Raw genomic sequence first — 25,868 nt, forward strand, 5'->3', positions numbered from 1 at the left:
GACTCGTCTCGACCTGCCGGCAGCGGTCTCGAGACCCGTCTCGACCTGCCGGCAGCGGTCTCGAGACTCGTCTCGACCTGCCGGCAGCGGTCTCGAGACTCGTCTCGACCTGCCGGCAGCGGTCTCGAGACCGGTCTCGACCTGCCGGCAGCGGTCTCGAGACTCGTCTCGACCTGCCGGCAGCGGTCTCGAGACTCGTCTCGACCTGCCGGCAGCGGTCTCGAGACTCGTCTCGACCTGCCGGCAGCGGTCTCGAGACTCGTCTCGACCTGCCGGCAGCGGTCTCGGGGCTCGTCTCGGCCTGCCGGCAGGGGTCTCGAGTCCCGTCTCGACCTGCCGGCAGCGGTCTCGAGACTCGACTCGACCTGCCGGCAGCGGTCTCGAGACCCGTCTCGACCTGCCGGCAGCGGTCTCGAGACTCGTCTCGACCTGCCGGCAGCGGTCTCGAGACTCGTCTCGACCTGCCGGCAGCGGTCTCGAGACTCGTCTCGACCTGCCGGCAGCGGTCTCGAGACTCGTCTCGACCTGCCGGCAGCGGTCTCGAGACCCGTCTCGACCTGCCGGCAGCGGTCTCGAGAATCGTCTCGACCTGCCGGCAGCGGTCTCGAGACCCGTCTCGACCTGCCGGCAGCGGTCTCGAGACCCGTCTCGACCTGCCGGCAGCGGTCTCGAGACCCGTCTCGACCTGCCGGCAGCGGTCTCGAGACCCGTCTCGACCTGCCGGCAGCGGTCTCGAGACCCGTCTCGACCTGCCGGCAGCGGTCTCGAGACCCGTCTCGACCTGCCGGCAGCGGTCTCGAGACCCGTCTCGACCTGCCGGCAGCGGTCTCGAGACCCGTCTCGACCTGCCGGCAGCGGTCTCGAGACCCGTCTCGACCTGCCGGCAGCGGTCTCGAGACCCGTCTCGACCTGCCGGCAGCGGTCTCGAGACCCGTCTCGACCTGCCGGCAGCGGTCTCGAGACCCGTCTCGACCTGCCGGCAGCGGTCTCGAGACCCGTCTCGACCTGCCGGCAGCGGTCTCGAGACCCGTCTCGACCTGCCGGCAGCGGTCTCGAGACCCGTCTCGACCTGGCGGGCGCGGTCTCGAGACCCGTCTCGACCTGGCGGGCTCGGTCTCGAGACCCGTCTCGACCTGGCGGGCGCGGTCTCGAGACCCGTCTCGACCTGGCGGGCGCGGTCTCGAGACCCGTCTCGACCTGGCGGGCGCGGTCTCGAGACCCGTCTCGACCTGCCGGCAGCGGTCTCGAGACCCGTCTCGACCTGCCGGCAGCGGTCTCGAGACCCGTCTCGACCTGGCGGGCGCGGTCTCGAGACCCGTCTCGACCTGGCGGGCGCGGTCTCGAGACCCGTCTCGACCTGGCGGGCTCGGTCTCGAGACCCGTCTCGACCTGGCGGGCGCGGTCTCGAGACCCGTCTCGACCTGGCGGGCGCGGTCTCGAGACCCGTCTCGACCTGGCGGGCGCGGTCTCGAGACCCGTCTCGACCTGGCGGGCGCGGTCTCGAGACCCGTCTCGACCTGGCGGGCGCGGTCTCGAGACCCGTCTCGACCTGGCGGGCGCGGTCTCGAGACCCGTCTCGACCTGGCGGGCGCGGTCTCGAGACCCGTCTCGACCTGGCGGGCGCGGTCTCGAGACCCGTCTCGACCTGGCGGGCGCGGTCTCGAGACCCGTCTCGACCTGCCGGGCGCGGTCTCGAGACCCGTCTCGACCTGCCGGGAGCGGTCTCGACACCCGTCTCGACCTGCCGGGAGCGGTCTCGACACCCGTCTCGACCTGCCGGGAGCGGTCTCGACACCCGTCTCGACCTGCCGGGAGCGGTCTCGACACCCGTCTCGACCTGCCGGGAGCGGTCTCGACACCCGTCTCGACCTGCCGGGAGCGGTCTCGACACCCGTCTCGACCTGCCGGGAGCGGTCTCGACACCCGTCTCGACCTGCCGGGAGCGGTCTCGACACCCGTCTCGACCTGCCGGGAGCGGTCTCGACACCCGTCTCGACCTGCCGGGAGCGGTCTCGACACCCGTCTCGACCTGCCGGGAGCGGTCTCGACACCCGTCTCGACCTGCCGGGAGCGGTCTCGACACCCGTCTCGACCTGCCGGGAGCGGTCTCGACACTCGTCTCGACCTGCCGGGAGCGGTCTCGACACTCGTCTCGACCTGCCGGGAGCGGTCTCGACACTCGTCTCGACCTGCCGGGAGCGGTCTCGACACTCGTCTCGACCTGCCGGGAGCGGTCTCGACACTCGTCTCGACCTGCCGGGAGCGGTCTCGACACTCGCCCCGACCTGCCGGGAGCGGTCTCGACACTCGTCTCGACCTGCCGGGAGCGGTCTCGACACTCGTCTCGACCTGCCGGGAGCGGTCTCGACACTCGTCTCGACCTGCCGGGAGCGGTCTCGACACTCGTCTCGACCTGCCGGGAGCGGTCTCGACACTCGTCCCCGACCTGCCGGGAGCGGTCTCGACACTCGTCTCGACCTGCCGGGAGCGGTCTCGACACTCGTCCCCGACCTGCCGGGAGCGGTCTCGACACTCGTCTCGACCTGCCGGGAGCGGTCTCGACACTCGTCTCGACCTGCCGGGAGCGGTCTCGACACTCGTCTCGACCTGCCGGGAGCGGTCTCGACACTCGTCTCGACCTGCCGGGAGCGGTCTCGACACTCGTCTCGACCTGCCGGGAGCGGTCTCGACACTCGTCTCGACCTGCCGGGAGCGGTCTCGACACTCGTCTCGACCTGCCGGGAGCGGTCTCGACACTCGTCTCGACCTGCCGGGAGCGGTCTCGACACTCGTCTCGACCTGCCGGGAGCGGTCTCGACACTCGTCTCGACCTGCCGGGAGCGGTCTCGACACTCGTCTCGACCTGCCGGGAGCGGTCTCGACACTCGTCTCGACCTGCCGGGAGCGGTCTCGACACTCGTCTCGACCTGCCGGGAGCGGTCTCGACACTCGTCTCGACCTGCCGGGAGCGGTCTCGACACTCGTCTCGACCTGCCGGGAGCGGTCTCGACACTCGTCTCGACCTGCCGGGAGCGGTCTCGACACTCGTCTCGACCTGCCGGGAGCGGTCTCGACACTCGTCTCGACCTGCCGGGAGCGGTCTCGACACTCGTCTCGACCTGCCGGGAGCGGTCTCGACACTCGTCTCGACCTGCCGGGAGCGGTCTCGACACTCGTCTCGACCTGCCGGGAGCGGTCTCGACACTCGTCTCGACCTGCCGGGAGCGGTCTCGACACTCGTCTCGACCTGCCGGGAGCGGTCTCGACACTCGTCTCGACCTGCCGGGAGCGGTCTCGACACTCGTCTCGACCTGCCGGGAGCGGTCTCGACACTCGTCTCGACCTGCCGGGAGCGGTCTCGACACTCGTCTCGACCTGCCGGGAGCGGTCTCGACACTCGTCTCGACCTGCCGGGAGCGGTCTCGACACTCGTCTCGACCTGCCGGGAGCGGTCTCGACACTCGTCTCGACCTGCCGGGAGCGGTCTCGACACTCGTCTCGACCTGCCGGGAGCGGTCTCGACACTCGTCTCGACCTGCCGGGAGCGGTCTCGACACTCGTCTCGACCTGCCGGGAGCGGTCTCGACACTCGTCTCGACCTGCCGGGAGCGGTCTCGACACTCGTCTCGACCTGCCGGGAGCGGTCTCGACACTCGTCTCGACCTGCCGGGAGCGGTCTCGACACTCGTCTCGACCTGCCGGGAGCGGTCTCGACACTCGTCTCGACCTGCCGGGAGCGGTCTCGACACTCGTCTCGACCTGCCGGGAGCGGTCTCGACACTCGTCTCGACCTGCCGGGAGCGGTCTCGACACTCGTCTCGACCTGCCGGGAGCGGTCTCGACACTCGTCTCGACCTGCCGGGAGCGGTCTCGACACTCGTCTCGACCTGCCGGGAGCGGTCTCGACACTCGTCTCGACCTGCCGGGAGCGGTCTCGACACTCGTCTCGACCTGCCGGGAGCGGTCTCGAGACTCGTCTCGACCTGCCGGGAGCGGTCTCGAGACTCGTCTCGACCTGCCGGGAGCGGTCTCGAGACTCGTCTCGACCTGCCGGGAGCGGTCTCGAGACTCGTCTCGACCTGCCGGGAGCGGTCTCGAGACTCGTCTCGACCTGCCGGGAGCGGTCTCGAGACTCGTCTCGACCTGCCGGGAGCGGTCTCGACACTTGTCTCGACCTGCCGGGAGCGGTCTCGACTCATCTTATTTGTCAGGATTGGGTTTGACTGATCCCATGTGCCGGGAGCGGGCTTGACTCATTTTATCTGTCAGGAGTGGGCTCGACTCATCCCATGTGCCGGGAGTGGTCTTGAGTAATCTCATGTGCCAGGACTTTTGATTGGTCTCATTCTCGTCCATCAAGTTCTCCTTACCACGAATCCTTTGGCCAAGCCTGTGATCAAGTCTTCCTGTTCGGACTGCAAGAGCCATCAAGCAAGGGGAAGCTTGCACGCTGCACGAGTTGCACATGGTACGAGCTTGCATGCTGTATACTAAACAAATCTGCATCCGGTACAAGCTTGCTTGCTGCACAGATCTGCAAGTGATACGAGCTTGCATGCTGTGCAACTTTGCTCGCTATGCGCTGCGCAGGTCTGTATGCAGTACGAGCTTACACATATCTGTGTATGGTGAGGAGGAGCCGTACCCATGCTCCACTCTGCACTCTATCAACTCTTCTTCCTTTCTACATTTCTCCGGAATGATTGATGGCCATGTCCTGTGTTTAGCATAATTAAGTACGTATAAAGTGGACTCTCCAAGCGATGAGAATAATTACTGTTCTCTTGTGCCTTTTCATTGTGATTCCTTTCCATCCATTGTAAATACATGCTCATGATTGCTATTGTAAATACCCACCATTGCTGAATGAATAAACCTTGTTGTGTTTGTTGGCTACTTGTGCTTGTTAAACTGTTAAAAGTTTCCGACATGCTCACTTTTGTCCTTTCCGCCATTGGTCCAACATCGTGTGTAAGTTTAGCGAGCTGAGAAGTTTTTCCCCACCGATTGGCTCCGTGATTAGCCAACAACCATCCACGGTTCGCTTGGCCATACATGATAAATAGACATGTGGTTGCTGAGGGCATGGCCTCTAATTAGGGTTGCCATGACAACGGTTTATTTAACGCGTAACCTAGGAGCGAAAACCCTGCTAGTCTCGGTGGTTCTTATCGGCGGCCATGGTTTTCGAGCAATCTATTGGACTGCAGAGTTATCTGTGGCCGGCGGCCTCATGACCAGAGGTTGGGTAAAAGTCTGAAGAGCTCCCTCATGACAACCACAGACCCCAAATTTATAACAGTGTTTTGAGTCCGAACTTTCTGTCGAAAGGCAAAATTCTTATCACATGTGACGTGTTCACTATAGGCACAGTATGCATATAACACAGTGTTTCCACATCACAGTCAAGGTGTTCTATTGTCCCAGAGAGGGTTATATGGATCAGGATACATTGTGTGTGCAAATTGAAACAAAAAAAGAAAACAAGGTGTTGATAGTACAGCCTTTCAGCAAGTGACCTAGAGGAGGCCAAAAAATCTATTGTGTAGATCTCAACATGTTAACATAATTGATTCCCAAATTGCATGTTCCAGACAGTTTGAAGAGCAAGGTAAATGTAACTTGCAGATCCTGGATTGGTACCATACTCTGTGCAGAGCGTTGGTGCTGCCTAGGCAGACTCCTTGCCTATTGGGCACAATCCTGGATGGGTCACCACTCCAACACAGGATACCAGCAAGCTAGCACTCATTTTGCCGACCTCGGAAGGATGACGGGCAGAGCCAACCCCACCTGGTATGAATTCAATATCCAAGCAGGAATTTGAACTCAGGATCCTTGGATCCCAAGCCCACCACCCTTACCATTAAGCCAACACCAGACATAAATTGCATGTTCATCATACAGGAACATAGCATATGTTGACATTTTTGGATGTGGTCCATTGATAACTCGTCAACAAGTATGCTTTTAAAGAAACGTAATTGATTGGAACATTAAAAATATTGTACTCTGTTAAATATTATGTGCAGACAGCAGGTTTATTAAAATTACAATCATAATAAGTACTTTAATCACGAGTATTCGGGAAGGTGACAATACCTTTATGCAAGATGCTCACGTCGTCATTCTCCGGTACATCTGGCATCATGTGGATCACTGCGTATTCACTGTCATAGTAAGCGAGGCCGATCCTGCTGGATTGCTGAACGACAGCCATATATACCTACATGCAATAAAGAAGATTTGGTATAACAACCCCAACTCTGAGCCGACCAGTCGAGGATTTGGACACGTAGAGTAATTAACACCATGTACATAGAGAAAATAAATGTAACTTGCAGTACTTTTATATGTTCAAAAGCAGGTTGTACGATTATTTTGAAGTGGGGCTTGAGGTGCCAATCACATGACATTAAAACTAGAATGGCACTCGGTAGAGCGCATACCTCTGGCAGGCTGAACAGTTTAAGTTTTGTATCCCATTGATCAGTCGGATCTGCATCCGGACCTCAACCAAAACCTCATAAACTTGATGTGTCAATTACCGAAATCATCCACCAAGTTTTGTCACAACTCGTGCAGAACTTTTTGAAATATCGTTCTACATATCGTTTTTGGCCTACCTCTCAATGGTGAAGAATCACTTTAAAAATTGTAAAACATTCTTGTCTCCAGATCCAGATCTTCACCAAAATCTCATCATTTTGACTTTGTCACACACCCAACCTGTTCACCAAAATTCGGCCGAATCCGTCCATAACTTTTTGAGATATCCTGCTCACAGACAAACAGACAAACAGACAGGGGTGAAAACATAACCTCCATCTGCCTTCGGTGACAGGTATAACTTTCAAAATACTCGAATGATCGAATCAATCAAATTATCCAATTCAAATCAGTGAATATAAATTTATGAAGGGAGCTGCCTATCAGAGCTGTTTCCAGAAGAATGGTGTAATTTTAACATGGTGGTGTCTTTACACTGTAGCTGCATCACAAAGAATGTAATTCCCTCAGCAGTCATGAGGCTACTCAATCAGTGACAATTCCAAAGGAGAATTTCCCAGAAATCTCACCAAAAATCCTGCATAAGCACACTCTGGCACAGTGTTTGCAGAAACGATGTCAACTATCAATTGTTTTTCCCCCTGTTGTTGTTTAACTCTGCTTCATTATTGTGACACTGAACTTGTTTGTTCAGACAGTAACATTTTTGCATTCATAACTATGGTGTTAAAATTTTGAAATGCTGTGTAAGTTGTATTAAAAGTGTTAAATTCTCAAGTATCACAAAAATATTTTAAAGAAGCACCAGTTTAAAGAATCAATAAGTTAACCAAATATGCTTTAGACAGCACAATATTGTAGGAGGACACACTCAGCCACATTTTAGCGATACAAAAGGTCTCAGTTCATGGAGAAGCAGAACAACAAAAGGGAGTGATCCTGGATTTTGGTAGTTTTACGAAAAGGGGGTTTATGGTGAACCATGTGAGCACTACAGAAACCTTGGGGGGGGGGGGAACAAAGCACGGAAAGAGCAGATGGTGCAAGACCAGAAAGGAAGTGGGAGAAGACAGGGACCACCAACCTGTCTGCGATGGCATAGTGGTAAGCCCATGGACTTAGCTTCATCGCAGGACATTCAAATAATCTTATTGCCCTTGGATTCCACAGTGCAAAGCTGAGCAAGATGTGAAGCAGGGAAGCCAGCCCAGAGGGAGAGCAGTACTCTATCAAGCTGTGCATGAAGGCCTGTAGGTGGATAGGAGTACAGGTATGCCAAGGAAGGACTTTGTACAAAGGAGGATGTCCAGTCAATGGTTGGTTTTGGAGGCCAACTTTGAAATGTGGTTTGCCCAAGAAAGATCATGGCTGACAGTGAGACCCAGGCATTTGAATGACTGAACTTCCTCAAGAGGATTGTTAAGAAAGTAGATAGCAGGGTGTGCCAGATGGTCCTTTTGGAGAGAGTGAGAGGATGAGATTTGTCAGAATTAAAGGACATATTCCAAATGTTTGACCACCTGATGATTTTGTCGAGAAGATGAGGGATGTCATGGCAGAAGGGGGGTCATCAGCAAATAAAGAGGATTTTCCAGAGAGCTAGAGAGATAATTGATGAAGATCAGGAATAGGACTGGGACCACAACACTGCTTTGGGGCACTTCGGCCTTGACAGGGAGAAGAGTTGCAAGGATTCCACTGAGATCCATATGTTGATTATGAGAGTAGAGGAAGTCAGTAAGCTATGTATTTGGATGCCAGAGGCAGACAGTTTGGAGAGAAACATGGGATGCCAGTCTACATCAAACGCACGAGATATGTTCAGAGAGATGGCCCTGAACTCATGTCTGACATTGAGGGTCTCCTGGTCTGAATCCAATTTGATGATCGGAGATCAAGCCATTGAAGAGAAGAGGAAGAGGGAGGATTTAATGTCAGAGGCGATGATGGATTCCATGACCTTGCTGACAATTGGCAGTAATCTGATAGGTCTGGAGGTAAGGGGATCAGTTTTTGCACATTTTTATGTAATGTAGTGATGTTGGCAGATTTCCAAGCAGGTGGAAAATGACAAGGAAAATGAGAGGGTGAAAAGAGCAGAGAGAGGATGCAAAGGAGCAGCACAGCAGGTTTTAAGGACATGTGAGCTGAATGTAAATTAGAGTTTTGGAGGAATAAAGGACTTCATATAAAAAGCACTTTTATCAGTACATGCCTTTCCTGAGCAGTTTTTTTTTTAATCATAGGTAGAAACATCATTAGCCTGTCTGCCATGTAGCGGGAGAGGCGTTTTGTAAGTGTGTGTGTGTGTGTGTGTGTGTGTGTGTGTGTGTGTGTGTGTGTGTGTGTGTGTGTGTGTGTGTGTGTGTGTGTGTGTGTGTGTGTGTGTGTGTCCATGTCATAAGTTTTTTACCATTTGAGCTTTAGGCATTAAATTTTGAACAAACATTTATTATGAGAATTAGGAAAATACATTAATAATTGGGGCCAAAATGTTTCAGGTCAAAGTCACAGTAAATACAAATAGGGCTTTATCAGCTTATCTGCCATGCAGCATGAGACGGCTGGGTTTTTTAATCGCTTCCGTCTTTATTTCTGTACCATTTCAGCTTTTGTCTTGAAATTGTCAAACGAATATCACGAGAACAAGTGTGGATCAGCACGCTTCACCACACATCGCTGCAGAGGCATAGGCATAGGCATCTTTTACCATGCCTGTTTTCTCTGGGAGTGAGGGAAGGGGGGAATGGTGGGTGTGGGTTAGTGTGGGGTGTTGGTGGATCAAGGGTAGTGGGGGGGGGTTGGGGGAATGGTGGAGGGGATATGGAGTGGATGATGCTGGGGAGGACGTCAGGGGAGGTCAGCCAAATATATTCTGTGCTCTGATTGAATGTATATATACTGTAAATCAGAAGTCAGAACCCAACACATATAAATAATAATAATAAAAAGGAACCGAGAAAAAATTTATATTCATTTAAAATTACCAGTTAGAGCTGGACGCAAAGCCAACACAATATCAAAATCTGGACGGGAAAGGCGAACTGCCAGCTTTACAGAGCAGACATGCTCCCAATACAACGCTTCTCTTTGCCTTCTGGCCAGGTTTTTACGTCGTACATTTTCTTTTGCGCATCTCTTAATCTGGATGAATCAAGTGAAAGTGCCAAAAATAATTTACGCTGATGAATGCAGGTAAGTCACGAATGTATTTCCTATTCAGTCAACTACATTATCAAAAGAAAAAAAAACAAAACAGCTTGTGTACGTGCCATCTACTTATTACATAATGAAGGAAAGGGTTCGGGTTCGGTTGTCAAATCCATGTGTGCTTGCAGTGCCGTGGCAAACATTTGGACCACGTCATTTAAGCACAGTTAGTCCTGAACTATTCAAGGTAATCTGTGCCAAACATTGTGCCATTTGAGTGATAAATGTGGATTTTATAATAAATAGTATGGGTTCTGTTTTTTCAACAAAACTTTTATCAACTAAAGTCTAACAAGTGTAGATTTGCTGGGGGTGGTGGTGGAGGTGTGCAGGGAGGGGATTGGATGGGTAATCAGGTGTGGCTGATGTTTTGAGCATTATCCCCTTGTGAGACCTCTTTTGCTCTTACGATCAGCAAAAGCTCAAAAGAACAGCTACTCCTATCTAGTTCCGTCAGGTCGTGTCTGACTTATGGTGACATTCATGATCAGATTTCTCCAAACATCCCGATCCTGCACTGCTTGGGTGTGGCTTTTACCCCATCGATCCTACACATACAAGGTCTGAGTTCCTCTTTTTCCCTCAACCATCCCCAGCATGATTAACTTCTCCAGAATTTCGTTATCTGCATGCATGGTATGTCCAAAGTATAACAGTTTCAATTTTAACATCAGCTTCGAATGTGCATGTTGGTCTAATTCCTTCAAACACTGATTTGTTTGTTTTTCTTGCAGTCCAATAATTTTTAACATTAGTCTCCAAAACCACATTTTAAAACTGTCAATCTTCTTCCTTTCTCTTTTCTTCATTGCCCATGACTCACATTCATACCTTGTACCTGGAAATGCCAGATCATTCACCAGCTTCCTCTTGGTTTGTTTTGTCACATCTTTGTTTTTACAGATCTTTGACAATCTTGACATTGCTGTTCTCTCCAATGCTAAACGACAATTATTTTCTCCTCTACTTTCTCCACTCACTGCAATCTTCGAGCCCAGGGAGATGAAACCCCACTATTTCCACATGATCGTCTCTAAATCTGAACACATCGATCTTCAGGGTTGACATGATTTGTCTTTTTTTTTTAAAGATTTAAATAAAGACCGGCTTTTTCACTTTCCTTCTTCACTCCCTGCAGCAGTTAAATCAAGACATCTTTGCTTTCTGACAACAGTGGTATCATCAGCATAACTTAGATTGTTGATATATACATTCCTCCAATCTTGACTCCAGCCTCTAGTTTCCCAGCTGCACTTAGTTTCCCAGCTGCACTTAGTTTCCCATCATGGTTAACGTACTCTTTTCAACTTTTAGTTGATAAAATCCATTACTTTTGGAAATACAATTTAGTATATTTGTACGAGCTCGAGAAAATGCTTTCATTGTAAGTAAACATCACATCTGTAAATGTTTTGAAAACAGATGCAAGTGAAGGTCTTCAGCTGCATCTGAATGGCATACAGTACATGCAGTTACCCTGCAAACGTGAAGTGTAAAACGGGGTTAAGCAGTTTGTTCAGTCTGTCTGTCTGTCTGTAAACATCAGTTTATGATCGAGGAACAACTTAATTTCAATTGAATGTTATATTCTGAACACGAATCAGAACATGAATCAGAAAACCTACCTGGAGTTTAGAACTTTGGCTCTGAATTTGTTCTGATTGCATGTGCACAGAGACGAGTGAGATAATTTTTTTTACTCTGTCTGCCTTTCTGGCAGTGAAACCAAATCGAAAATCTTTCCAAACAGGAAAGGAAACTTACTGTTGTTAAGGATGTCAAAAAGAACACAAACGGGTATGTAAACTAATGTAAAGTGCAAAATAAGGTGGTGACTGCATAAACGGTGGTAAACTTCTGAAATTGTTGGGGTTTTTTTTTACATCCTGCAACATCTTTATTTTATTTCAATTTAATTACATACGGTACTTGAACACGACAAAACACAAATCGCCCTCTTGCAACTTTCAAAACCCTTCAGTTTAGCAGTACTTGGAAAAAATATTACAGCATTTTACATCATCACAAGCAATTAAATTTGCCGCTCGTTAACCCCCTGCCCGTGTTCTTGCATTATATTTTTCCTCTCGTTATATTATTATTATATTTATCTCAAGATTGCGTGGGGTAATGAGTTCTCTGAACTCTCTAGTTGTAAATGTAAAAGGAGGTTCATGGAAAAGCATCCACTTTAGAGATGCAACTGAAAGTCTTCACCTTTGCTTCTAACACAATGCCCTGTTCAATACAATGTGGTTTAAGTGCAACTCAATGGTCATGTAATACAATAGGTTGGCATCCACAGGGAGGAGGAAATTCCTCCTGAGGAAATGTCCTGCTGAGTGCGGTGAGAAAAGTGGTGCCATTGTTATTACAGCGCTAGTACCTACAGTACCCCAGGAAGTGACGGCACTTTCCCCAAGCTCAGTGGCTGTTTGTCTCATCTAACAGTCTTTTGTTGTGTCATGTATGATCATCTGTATGTCTGCGTATGTGTGTGTATGTGGGGGGGGGGGAGGGTTGGGGGAGATTTGGCTCCACCCCAGGTCTATCAGGTCCACCCCAGGTCTATCAGGTCCACTCCAGTGCCGTCGCGAGATGGCGCTCAGCCAACACCGTCCCATTCCCGCAAGGGGATGGGGCAGGGAACTCCTCCCCTCTCCCTCACCACACTGGCACCTAGTTCGAGCTTGGCCCATACCAGTGCATGGGTCTCCAGGCTGCGCAGGCACTCCAGGATCTGGTGGACTAGCACTTGGGGTTCAACTCCCCTAGCCGATTTCCACCAAGTCCGGAGCCACTGAAGCTGCCTCGAGATGCACCCGGCGACGGTTCCTGGCGAAATTCACCAGCACTTCACAGGATCTACACCCATCATTAGGATGTAGTCCGTGGCCTGGAAGGACGTCATGTGATCTCAAAGAACGTCTGGCATCCCTGGGACGTGTGGAACTGAGCTGCTGAAGGGAGTGCAGGTCAGACATGATCAAGTAGGAGTGGCGGAACCCATCTGCAGAGTCTGATTCTGCTCAGACCCTCTAACCCCCACCAGCCGGGGTCGGGACAAGCAAGCCAAATCGGCATCCCATTGGGAGCCGTAGGCAAGCGAAGCCCAGGCCAGCGATGCGTCTGGCCTTTAGTGAGTCCAGGCCCCCACAGGGAACGAACCCAAAGCCACCGAGTTGGCAAGGACCATACAGGAGTAAAACCACGGGATCTGGTCCAAGGGACCAGTCCAGGGTGAACCAACTGGAGCACTTCGGCGATTCACTGCACTACAAGCCTTAGATCATGTTTTAAAAAAAGTTTATATATTGCGTAATCAAAATAACAATTGCAATATGATGATGACTGTGCTATCATCATCAATACAAATGCAGAACTTCAGAAGTTTCTTTGCTGATTATTGACTGTCTAAATAATAATTGGGCAACATAAACCGAGTTGAAAACTTGCAGGAATCCCATGGTTACTCCCATATTGATCAAATGTAATTAATTGAATATTGTAAATCAGTTTAAACAACTTGATCTCCAAAGTGTCCAAACTGCTCAATTGATATTGAAATAGTACACCAACTTTAACTGCATGACTGTCTTTGAAAATGATTGTGGAGATCCAATCACATTACACTGAGAACAAAATTGTATGAAACATTGTTATGATGATGGCCTTTCCCTATGGTTCAGAATCTTTGATCCTATGCAAGAGGAGGCATACTATCGCCCTTTGTCAACTATGTCAGCGTTATTTCCACGTCATCCTCTGGATCATGTCACCATTGAAGCACGATCTCAAAACACTGTTGTCTCTGGCCAGCTTAGCAGGCCAGGATGTGCAACCAGAATAGATAACTCACTTATCCCGAAACAACTGGTCTTTTGGGAGTCAGCTATGGACTGATGCAGAAAAGGCTGATCCATGCTCAGCAGAGACATCCTGAAAAATGCATACTTCAGAGTTATTTAATTTCATTCTGATGCTTGATTGAGATGTCTGGTAAGAATTACACCACCCTGGTCTGTTGAGGTATGAAAGGGTGTGGTGAGGTACCAGTGAGGTGTGAAGGGGTGTGGTGTCTCTTGTGGTCACCATTTGGTTTCAGGTCTTATATTTTGTTGCACATAGAAAATATAAGACCTGAAACCAAATGGTGACAACAAGAGACACCACACCCCTTCACACCTCACTGTTACCGTCGTACCGTCAACATGAATTGGATCTGCCAACAATGTGGAAGCCCTTGTCACACCAACCTCGGACTCAATCTCCCATGACGCGTCACGCATCACCAGCTGATCATGATGATGTTGATGGTGATGAAACAACCGTTGTCATGTGCAGATTGCAATTTATCAGCAGATGAACACATCTTTGTTGATGGGCTTGAAAGTGACATTACATGTGGCACTTGTCAAAGCATTAAAATAAATGATTTTGGCATGTGCTGTGTATCTGCCATTTTAGTTTTTTGTCTTCAAAGTATTTTACGTCAGGACCTTTTTGCACCATAAAGAGCAGCTATATATCGCAATAGTCATCTACAGTACTCAAAATACAGTAGTTGCATTTTCAGTATCAATCAAGGTCCAGGAATTGATTTCTGCTAATGAGAATTGAGATGGTTGAGAGTAGCAAAGAGAGGCATTTTGTTTCAACTTGGCCTCAAGGTTTGCACTGTCCACATCTTCTCAACCACACTGAAAATATATCAACTGACAATCATCCACAAGTGCTGAAGAAAAGCCAATTGTGTAAAGGCAGCACACAAACCATTGATGTACATTCACTGCTGTCATCGAGAATGAAGTGCTTTGTAGGCCTTTTACGGATCCTCCGCACATCGAAGCTTGTAATGGAGGAGTCAGGAGGAGAATAGCCAATGGTATCTGGAACGGCCATATCTCCACATTCAGCCATTTCTGTGGAGGGGTGGATAGAGGGGGGGGTGGGTGGGTGGGGAGTGGTCCCATAAAACAGATCAGCCATGACAGAAAGCAAATATATTTGAGGAAATAGGCTAAAACGGCAGATGGAAAGTTTTATCGTACATCTGCATGAAGAGTCATAAAACCTGAAAATTAATATATACGTAGAATGGTAATGATTGGGCTGACTAATGTCGAAAGTGCCGTGGCTTTTAAAGCAGTTAGAAGTATTAATGTCAATAGTATGTCAAAGGAAGACAGATAGTGCTGCTGTAATTGTAAAAGTTTTCAATGACAACAGCGTGTGTGTCTAAGGAATCACAAACGATGATTGCGTAATTGCCAAGTATGACAAGTAAAACACTAGCTTTTAGACCAGCTGAACATGGTGTAAAGTGCTAAGGACATCAGATCCACTGACGCATGCCCAGCAGAGCCGAATAAAAGGCTAATATGGAGAGTTCCATGACGTCGCACAGTCGGTGGGATTATGGCAGGGGAGGCCTCAGATGTATATCATAAAATGATGGTGAGAAAAGGCAATTATCTGATGTAATTGTGTTGTACCTGAACTGGGTTCAGATTCAGAAATGTGTCATTAAAAGTTCTGTTAATGTATGCACTCCAGGTACGCAGGCTAATTGTGTGTGACATTCCATTTCAGTTCTTCGAAGTAATAGTGCACAAGGTCCACAATTATATGCTTGACCGACCGCCCTGGAAGTGACACGTGTCACACAGGATTCATAGCTGAATGTGATCTAAATCTTTCAATGCTCTATAAATAGGTTGATAGCATAGCTCTGAGGTAGTGGACTTGCCTTTGAGTTGTCTACTCTAGGTTTTATTCCTAGTCAGACTATAAACTCTCATCCTGGTGTTCCACAGGCAGAGCATTTGTTGCATGAATGATTGCATTGCTCGTCATGTGGAATGGTAAGCAGGAGACATGTATGCCAGAATTGGTTGCCGCTGGTAGACATTAAAGACCCCAAAGTGTAACTTGCAAAAATGTAGGGGATTGCTGCTGGCATCCTGGGCACATTCAAAAACACTGGCTTAACCTAAGTGGACCACTGTATCGGCAACACCGCCAGAAATCATTCAATTCGCAGCCAAGTAATGTGCACAAATGAATGAATGCTCCATAAGGAACAAAATCATTTTTGAGAACATGAATTGTGCAGCAACACATTTGCAGAGCAGCTTCATGGAGGAGTGGATAAGTAGCATTGTTGTATCTAAACTGGTAATGGGTTTGATCCCCTTGGCAACTCATTGGACATTTCTGCACCCGATGACTGAGTGGCAACCAGCCTAGGATTGATTCTTAGCCACGAAAGCATTCCCTACTTAAAAAGCATGGTTGTAACGGCCTATATCCATAATATTGTCCGACATATTTAAAAGCAAGCCTTCATTCATCTTCCTTTACAACCACAGATCATAATTTTGCGATAAGTATATTTAACGAGAGCGAAGTCGATAGCAGTAAATCCCAATGCTTCCCACCGAAAGCAAAGTTGAATTAATTTTTTTCCCCAATTTTTTTTACCCGTGATCCTTAGCCCCTAGCCCTGTGGCATGATCTGGGGGTCGAATCCAAAAATCGTTACATATTACACATGTTCCCCAATTTGATTGCACAAACAAAGTTTCATTAAAGAAAGGTTTAAAAATGTGCCTCAATTGCAATTTTTGGTGGTTAACCTTTTGACCCCACCCCAGTGGCCAAAAACGATACCGCTCTCACAACTTCTTGCCATTTGATGATCATAACTAGCAAGTTTGGTGAATTTCTGCACAGCCGTTTAGGAGGAGATAGAGTGACGGACGGATAGACAGACAAATGGACGGAGCTGATTGCAATATTAACATTGGGTTCTTTTTTAAAAAGCATGCGGATAAAACCCAAAAGCAAAAAAATGTTTCATTCACAATGCATCACTCTAAAATCAAATACAAATATGAATAAACCATAGCTCATGAGTTGATATCTCGAAGGTGGAACATGAAGTATGCTTGTACAAAATTAATGACAAGAGTAAATCAAATCATTCCTGTTTCCTTAAGTTCTTCATTTCTGACTAAAATAGCCTTTTTGCAATGAACAGAAAAATAACACCGAATGCCCAACCGCTGTATTTGAAGTGAAACAGCTTAAAAATGGACGTATAGTCTCAGAGTATTGCTCTCATATGTTCGTCGCTGGCAATGAACTTATTGAAGGATGGCCCTTGGCCTGTAAAATAGCAGTGCAATTAAATCTAGAAATGTCGGGTGGAAATACATTTTATCACAAGAAAAAACATTTGCTGAATGCAACGGCAAATACAGGATACCCATTCAGCAAGGTGGTGAAATTTGGTTATTCTCTCAACACCTGGCTGTAGATGATGCAGTGTGCCCTGGTCCCCTTCTCCAGCACAAACCATAGGACAACAATTGATAATTTGTACAAGTACTGTCGAGCAACAACTAAACAAGAAGCTGCAGTAAGAACAGAGTATGGAAAGACAGAAAGGTTGGAATTGGAAAAGGGGTCAGACTGGGGTGCAATCCTCTCCACCTTACTTGTTCAATCTCCTATAGTGAGTACATCATGAGGAAATCAAACTTGGATGACATAGACGTTGGAGTCAGGATTGGAGGAAGCTGTATTAACCATCCAAGGTATGATGATGACACCACTGTGTTGGCTGTTGGCAGAAAGTAAAGAGGACTTGATGAAACTGCTGCAGAGAGTGAAGAGGGAAAGTGAAAAAGCCAGTCCATATTTAAACCTAAGAAATAAAATCTTGTCAACTGATAAGATCGATGTGTTCAGATTGGGAGATGATCACGTGGGAATAGTGGAACGTTTCATCTTCCTGAATTCTAAGATTGAAATGAGTAGCGAATGTAGAGGAAAATTTTGGGAGACAAGCAATGTCAGGATTGACAAGGATCTGGAAAGACAAAGATATAACAAAACAAACCAAGAGAAGGCTGGTGAATACTCTGGTATTTGCAGGTACAATGCATGGATGTGAATCGTGGACAATGAATAAGAGAGAAAGGAAGAAGATTGACAGTTTTATGAATTTGGTTTTGGAGACTAATGTTAAAAATTCCTTGGACTGCAAGAAGAACAAACAAATCAGTGTTTGAAGAAATTATACACCATGTACATTAGAAGCACTGATGTCAAAACAGAAACTGTCATACTTTGGACACATCATGTGTGTATAAAACGAAAGTCTTGAGAAGTTAACCATGCTGGGTATGATTGAGGGGACAAGAGGAAGAGGAAGAGGCAGACCTTGTATGTGCTGGATGGATGGGGTAAAGGCTACAACTAAGCTGTCTCTGCCAATGCTTCTGGAAGCAGTGCAGGTTAGGGATGTTTGGAGAAATCTGATCATGAATGTACCCAGAAGTCAGAAATTACCAAGCAGAACTAGATAATGAGAAAACTGTCAAACAATGGCCGACTCTTTTCAAAAAGGAAATGTGGGATCTTCAAGGAACAAATTATAGCTGATGGGACAACAAGCTGAATGTTCCCTCATCAAGATGATGTACTTTTCCATTACAATGCCATACCTCTAAATCACCAGAACGGCAGTTTATAGTTGGGCCACAAATCTTCAATCAAACAGACAAAACAGCTCAAAGGCAAGGATGCTAACACCGAGTTATGCTGTGACCTCCAGATTGGCGGCTGAAAAAAAAAATGTCCCAAAATTCCACCAGGTTGCATTATTGCTTCTATATTTGTAGAAACACGAGCAGAGTACCCATCCTATGGCTATGGGTGATCTTTATCAAAGCGTGCAACACGTTCATCTGACACGTCCCTTTATTTGGGCAGTGTATAGGCAACAGGCCGTTGCCTCGATCGCTCCTAAAAATAAAATAAAAATAACCTGGGTTACGTACATGAAGCAAAAACATGAGTACAGCTTGGATAATTCCAATTGCACCCTGCTCCCCTAAAGGAAGAAAATGCCAACAGGGTGCCCTCCTCAATCCCTGAAAATTTCAGCTTCCTCAGTCAAATCCTCTCAGGGGAGTAGGTGATAAATACATAAACACATACAACATACAGAACACACATATGCCAGAGTTCCAGTATGGCAAGATATATAGGGCGCGCCACATAAAAAGGTGAATAAAACAAACAAAAAAAAGTCGTTAACTCAGCACCGGCGACAAATATGAAAGCAGTTTTTTTTTAAACGAGAAATATTTGTACAATCCTCAAGTTTCAATACTAAAACCACATGTTCAATGTGACCTCCCCTTTGTTCTACACATTTTCCTAAACACAGCAACAGGTTATGCATTCCTTTATGAAGGGTGTCTTGTAAAGCTCAAGATAATCTGAACTAGCATCCGTTGAAGACAAAGTCTTCGATATCCCCCGCCATAGTAAATGAGGATGAACAAACTTATATTCCCTAAGCTTGTGAAATATGTATGTGAAGTTTCCCCTTGATCTGACCAGCCGTTCTGGAGAAGAAGATGTTTGAAGGTTTTAGGGTAAATTCAATATGGCCACCAAACCATGTGACCTATTAATTAGAAATTAACAAACTTCTGAAAGGATGTCTTGGGGAAAGTGTATGTGAAATTTTGCCTCAATCTGTCCAGCCGTTCTGGAGAAGATTTTTAAAATTTATTAATTTTCAATCCAAGATGGCTGACGAACCATGTGACCTATGACATCATTAATTTACATTCTGCCTCCAATCCTACAGTGGAATAAGCGTGTGAAGTTTCGTGTTAATCGGATGAGGTGCGTTTTTCTATCCAAGATGGCTACCAAACCATGTGACTTGTGACATCATAATTTTTACTATGTATGCAGACATGATGGAAGATGATAGTTGCAAATTTTCGCTTCGTTAGGTTATGTGTGATTTCAGAGAAAACATTATTTAATATTTTTTTCTTGAATCCAACATGACTGCCAAACCATGTGACCTATAAATTAGAAAATATCAAAAGGCACCAATTCACCACTTGCTTGATATGTGTACCAAATTTCGTAAATATATCTTGAGGGGATTTGTAGTTAAGCTCCGGAAACGAAATGTGACGGACGGACGGAACCCATTTCTATATCCCCCGCCAACTTCGTTGGTTGGCGGGGGATAATAACTGAATCGTTCCAATCATCAATTGTGGTTTGTTTAAAATGAAACACTCTCCCTATGACTAATCCTCACAAAAACATAATCCAATGATGATAAGTCGGGGGATCCGGGGGCCTATGGGAATTCAGTTCTGTGACCGATAAGGTGATGAGGGAATGTTTCCCTGAGCCAAGCAAGACATTCATTGGAGATGTGGGATGTGGCTCCATATTGTTGAAACGAGATATTTTCATTATTTCTCCCCCTGTTCCCTAGCTAAGTCTTCAGCTTGTGAAGATAATGATCTGATGTCACAGTTACAGCCATTTCAGCATTTACGTGTTCAAAAGAATAGGGACCGTAGGTTTGTGACATTGTCAATCCACAACAGACGATTTTTGGAGAGTGAAGTAATGCTTCTTCATATTCTTGTGGCTTTTCCAGTCTCCCAAAATGTCCAATTCTGTTTATCCATAATCCCATTAATATAAATACGGCACTCATCAGAGAAAACTATGTCATCGATACTGAGGTCTTCATTTTCCAATGCTTCAAAAAAGCAGTTACAAAATTCATCCCATCTTCTGTGATCATTTTAATTATGTGCCTGGAAAAGCTGGATTTAATGAGGAAGATGCCAAATGTTTTCCTTCAATATTCATCGAAATGAAGTGAAACTGATTCCTGTTTCAGCTGAGTAATTTTGGTCGATCCGTGTGGACTTGTCTTGATGCATCTCCGTAGAACTTCAACAGTCTCTGGGACAAGGACACAAACACTCCGTCCTGAACCACCCTTATCCGCAAAAATGAACCTATAGTTCATTCAATGATACATTGAGCCACTATCTTTCATCCTTCACACCAATACCTTTATTGTTTTGTTGGAAGGTACATGAGATACTGGGAATCTTATCTGAAATGCTCTCTGTATGTCCTTCAGTGACTTTGTTTCTATGCACTGAACATGTCATAAACAGATATGCACTGCTTGACATTAAAATGACCTATTATTTCAAATACCTGTAACAGAAAAAACTAAATAAATAAATTTTGTGTCATGGGCAATGTAAGGAAATTTGAAATTTCTTTATAAGCTCATCATGAAGAAAATCTCAGAATGATCAAATGTTGCCATTTTTAATGGCCCACCCTGCATAATCAAAACCTTTTAATTGTTTTATGTTGACATAAATTCTAAGCATGATCAGGCAATATTTACAAGATTCTTTAATCTGCTTATTATCCAAATAAATTTTCAGCAAGTTGGTTAGCAGTTTGCTAAAACCTGAGCCTTATGCCACTTTCGAATGGAAAACTCGTCTTCATGAAAGCTAATGTCAGTCTGAGTCGGCGGACAGGTAGAACAATGGATGGAATCAGCAGAGCATTGATAGAAGTATGCTAACTGCCATGGGAAACAAGAAGTTCATGTTTCGGGTACAAAACCTTCATCAGGAAAAATAGGGAAGAGTTAATGTTCTTCTGGTCCGACGAAGGGGTTAATGCCCGAATCTTCAAGATGTCCTTGCTACCCATGACGGTAAGCAAATTTTGATCAATGTTATGTTGATTCCATTCACATGCCAATTTTGGTTGCTTCATGTAAAATCCCCCCCTCCCCCCCCCACTCCCACATTGGATAAAGATTGGTTTATGCCACCTGCCTGTCAGTGCACAGCAAATCTGATTGTTATTGATGCTGTTGAAAAAGATGCATCCTTCCGGCAGCATTCCTGAACACCTACAGTTCATCCGAGATGTACGTTGTTACAATGGTGGCCTATAATTAATGTTTCATTATTTCCTCCGGCACCGAAGGTGGATGGAGGTTATGTTTCCACCACTGTATGTTTGCTTGTCTGTTTGTGAGCGGGACATCCCAAGAAGTTGTGGACTGATTCAGACAAAGCTTGGTCGACAGGTTGGGTGTGTGACATGAATAAAATGATTCAATTTTGGTGAAGATCCGAATCAGGATCCGATAGTTTAAATAATTCTTAACCAATGAGAGATGGGGCTAAAAACGCATGGTATTTAAAAAAGTTGTGGATGAGTTATGACAAAACTAGGTGGATGAGGTGGGTAAGTGACCTGATCCAAACACTCATCATTTTGTTCTTGTCCGGATCCAGATCTGGCCTATCAGTGGGATCCATAACGTGAACTGTTCAGTCTGGTGGAGGTATGCATTCAAGTGAGTGCCATTCTAGTTTAAACTGCAGTTCATGCTGTTTCTGATTGTTGTCAAAAACTCAAACTTGGTGTACCCAGGAAAACTGTTCTTTCCACTGCCTATCTCAGCCTTTTTACTCGCATTCCACAATTCAGCAATACTTTCTGTTGAGCTATACTTAAACAAACGTACATTTTAGAGACTCAAATAAACAAAGCAATCAGAATTACTTTGCAAGATAAAAGTAGAGCAAAGTCAATGGTGCGCCATCGCAATTCCCCGCGCATCACACCTAAAGTAACATTGAAATATGGCAAAAAGTTCCACCAGGAATGAACCAATATCAAATTTTGAGTGAAAATAATCTTCATTTTGACCCCAAGTCCCCACTCATGGGGGCATGAACGAGGGGTCAAATCCCCCAAAAATCATTCAATATTTCATGCGTCCCTCAAAGTTCAGGTCAGGTCAGACTAGATTTGTGACTTGCTGCAGGTACCATGTAAACCTGTACTAACCTGTTCCATGGTCATGTTGGTGACAAAACTGTCTCCCCCACCAAGTTTCTTGGTGAGCAGGGTGTATGATATGGACACCCAGCAGGATGAAGAACAAAACCTGTCAAAGGGCGGAGGAGCTCCTTGTGAGCCAACAGCCATCCATATCTCGTGCCCGACTGTGTCTGTGGACGTCCTCCTGCAGTTGAGTTACTTCTTATTATGAGGTTGGTGGCAGTATTTGCACTCCAGCTACCGTAAGACCCTTCATTCTGCAAAACATTAAAAAAAAAAAATCTGAAAACCCACTTTGTGAGAGTACCTCCTGCGCAGCTTCCCTTCACAGGGCAGCTCACCGGATGACAAGATTGGGGTAAAGCCTTCGGGACCCCCAATCTTTGATGATAGGAGGGAAACCACAGGGTAACATTCCCTGGTCAGATTGCGGGAGAGTGTGTAGGGGTGGTGCTAAGGTGTTGTCTACCAGACGGCGGTCTCCTTGAGTCAACCTGAGGCGGTCACTTCGGGTGGGTGCCTGGAATATCCTATCCCTAAGAGAGGATGATCACCTGTCTCTGTTATCATCTGATCACAAGTGTTTGGACATCGGCATTGCAGCACTCCCTGAGGTTCGGAGAGCAGATTGCGGTGAGATCATGGCGGGTGGTTACACCTACTATTGGGATAGTCGCTCTGATGATGACCATGTACAAGGAGTTGCTGTAGCTGTGTCCAATAAGCTGACTCCAATGATAATTGTGGTAACACCGGTCAATGAGCGTATTATGAGACTAAGGATACGTCACTCATTGTGTGTCATTTCCCTGGTCTCTGTATATGCTCCAACTGAGGCGAGTGATCTCACCATGAAGGACGCATTCTATGCCACGCTGTGATCTGTGGCATCCATGCTGAACTTCTCAGGGCTGGTGGAAATGCCGCACTCGTGTCGTTGCATGCAGTTTTATGCTCTGCCTGGAATACAGGCATCATCCCAACTGACTGGAAGAGGGGCCTTGTTGACCTCCTCTGGAAAGGGAAGAGTGATTGCCAAGACTGCAACTACCGAGGGGTGACGCTGCTCTCAGTGCCGGGCAAGCTCTTTGCTTGGATAATTCTCGATAGGGTTCGCCAACATCTGATTGAGCACCAGCGTCCAGAGCAGTCAGGGTTTACATCAAAGAGGTTAATGACTGACCGTATCCTTGCTCTTTGGGTCCGGGATGCCCTCTGGAGGATTCTTGGTCTTGGTCAGGTGCCACCAAAACTGATCGATCTGATGTCTGAACTCTACTCTGGTACTGAGAGTGGTGTGAGATGTGGTGGTACCATCTCTGACTTATTTCCAGTTGTTACTGGAGTTCATCAGGGCTGTGTACTGGCCCCAACACTTTTCAGCACTTGTATGGACTGGATTCTGTGGAGGATGTCGGAGAGATCAAGCTGCGGTGCATCGTTTGGGAATGTCAAGATCTCTGACCTTGATTTTGCAGATGATGTAGTCATCTTTGCGTAGACTCTCGACATCCTTTTGGGGGCCCTTGAAGTGCTGAATAAGAAGTTGGAGCCACTGGGATTACGGGTTTCCTGGGTCAAAACTAAGATCTAGGCTTTCAATGATACATTGGATGCTGCTATCCTGTCTGTACCTGTTTGTGGTGAGGATGTTGAGGTCACAGAGGGATTCACCTACCCTGGCAGTGATATTCATGTCTGCTGGCTGTGAGCCAGAAGTCAATAGACGTCTGGGTCGGGCCTGTGGAGTCATGGAATCACTGGATCCTGGGGTGTGGCGCTGTCGGTACCTGTGTGTGAGGTCGAAAGTCCGAGTCTTCAGGTCCTTAGTGCTTCCAGTCTTGCTCTATGGATGTGAGACTTGCACTCTGACCAAGGATCTGAGAGAGAGACTTAATTACTTTGGTACCAGGTCTCTTCGGCGAATCCTTGGCTATCGCTGGTCGGACTTTGTGTCCAACGAGCAGTTGCTGAGAGAGACACAAATGAGATTTGTTACCTGCAGTCCGTGAGCGTCAGCTGCGGCTGCATGGATATGTGGCTCGTTTTCCTGACGCTGATCCTGCTCACCAGATTCTCTCAGGGAGGGAGTCTCGTGAATGGAAGTGATCAATGGGCTGACCACGTGCCTCATGGTTGCAGCAGGTTGATCAGAATCTCAAGGAGATGGGGATGAGCCAGGCATCTACCTTGGGATGGCCAGACAGAGGCCCCTGGAGTACCGGAGGAAAGTAGACATAGCGACACACTGCACTGGCTCATGCTCCCATACCTGTCCTGACCTGACCTCAATGTTGATTGTACATATGTTTCATTTTTAAAAATGATATAAAATGTGCCCGTAATTGCATTTTTTGGTAGTTGACCTTTTGACCCTGCTACAAGGACCCAGCATGCAGCCAAAAATGATAACCGCTCTTGCACCTGCTTGCCATGTGGTGATCATAGCTATAATGTGTGGTGAATTTCTGCACAACCATTTAGGAGATAGCGTGATGGAAGGACGGACGAACGGATAGTCAGACAGACGACGACAGATGTAGCTGGTTACAATATTCCCTTTTTTGCAATTTTTTTTTAATTCAAAGTGTGCAAATAACCATGAAAAAAGTGAAGCTTGGAACAGTGAGAGTCCTTTTGTATGCAATTCCCAGCCAGTTTCACATTTTTCCCAACGATTCAAGAGAGCTTTCTAATAACATTGATAAACAGTCTTGTGTTTTGGGCTCTGAAAATCATGGCGAGAGGAAAAAACGTTTTTGTCTGCTTCCCGTGTGTGTTGAGAACGGTATGGCGCTTACGAACCAAAATATGATTTGGGGGAGTGCATATTAAATGGTGTAATGAATAAGACCAGTGGAAAGAATTGTTTACTGGTGAAGTTCGGTTCGAGACATTTGGCGATAATCAATGGAAGAACGTTTTAAGAAGCAAAGGGGGAAACATGCCATCATTCATTCAACAACCAGAGTAAAGCAATGGATTCCGACCGTTTCTCTTAAACAGTAACAGAAACGATATAAAACTGTCACAACACTACAAGGATTAACGATGAGCCAGCCATGCACCGAAACAGTTCATTTGTTTTTCTAATCTACATAATTATTACACGATGGAGAATCTGTTTTTTTCTGCAGTACTGCCACAAATAACTGCTCTTGTAACTAACCGGAGGTGGTAATGATAGCTCAGGCTACATAGCCACTAATCTGACAAGATACTCGGATTTTATTTATATACAGAATCTAGGCTGCCGACGAACAAGGTTAAGCACATCCCAAAGCAAATACTGTAAAGTAATGAGGGGGGCGGAAAAAGTGTGTATTTATTGAATTTCAGTGAATGGTATTTAATTGGTTTATTCTGCTCCAAATGTTATGAGAAGCAGAGAAGCATTTATGAGAAGGGTTCAT

At 46.9% G+C, this 25,868-nt stretch overlaps 1 protein-coding gene across 8 annotated transcripts in view; it reads right to left on the bottom strand.

The window, feature by feature from the left end:
- Positions 1-25,868, bottom strand: part of LOC147025359 (mutS protein homolog 5-like) — a 293,181-nt gene that overhangs the window by 247,405 nt on the left and 19,908 nt on the right. For 5 of the 8 annotated variants that reach the window (XM_085886261.1, XM_085886264.1, XM_085886263.1 and 2 more), the window contains exons 2-3: positions 14,494-14,642; positions 6,103-6,226 (exon numbers count right to left, since the gene is read on the bottom strand). In XM_085886261.1, the coding sequence (XP_085742387.1) occupies positions 6,103-6,226; positions 14,494-14,640 (271 nt within the window). In that variant the 5' untranslated portion in view covers positions 14,641-14,642. Of the gene's footprint in view, positions 1-6,102; positions 6,227-14,493; positions 14,643-17,222; positions 17,348-25,868 lie in introns of those variants that run through there. The other 3 variants (XM_085886266.1, XM_085886265.1, XM_085886259.1) reach the window with 2 other exon arrangements.

The sequence above is a fragment of the Eptatretus burgeri genome, chromosome 6, assembly GCF_056783735.1.
Source record: "Eptatretus burgeri isolate ZD-2024b chromosome 6, Ebu_testis_v1, whole genome shotgun sequence".
NCBI classification, from domain to species: Eukaryota; Metazoa; Chordata; class Myxini; order Myxiniformes; family Myxinidae; genus Eptatretus; species Eptatretus burgeri.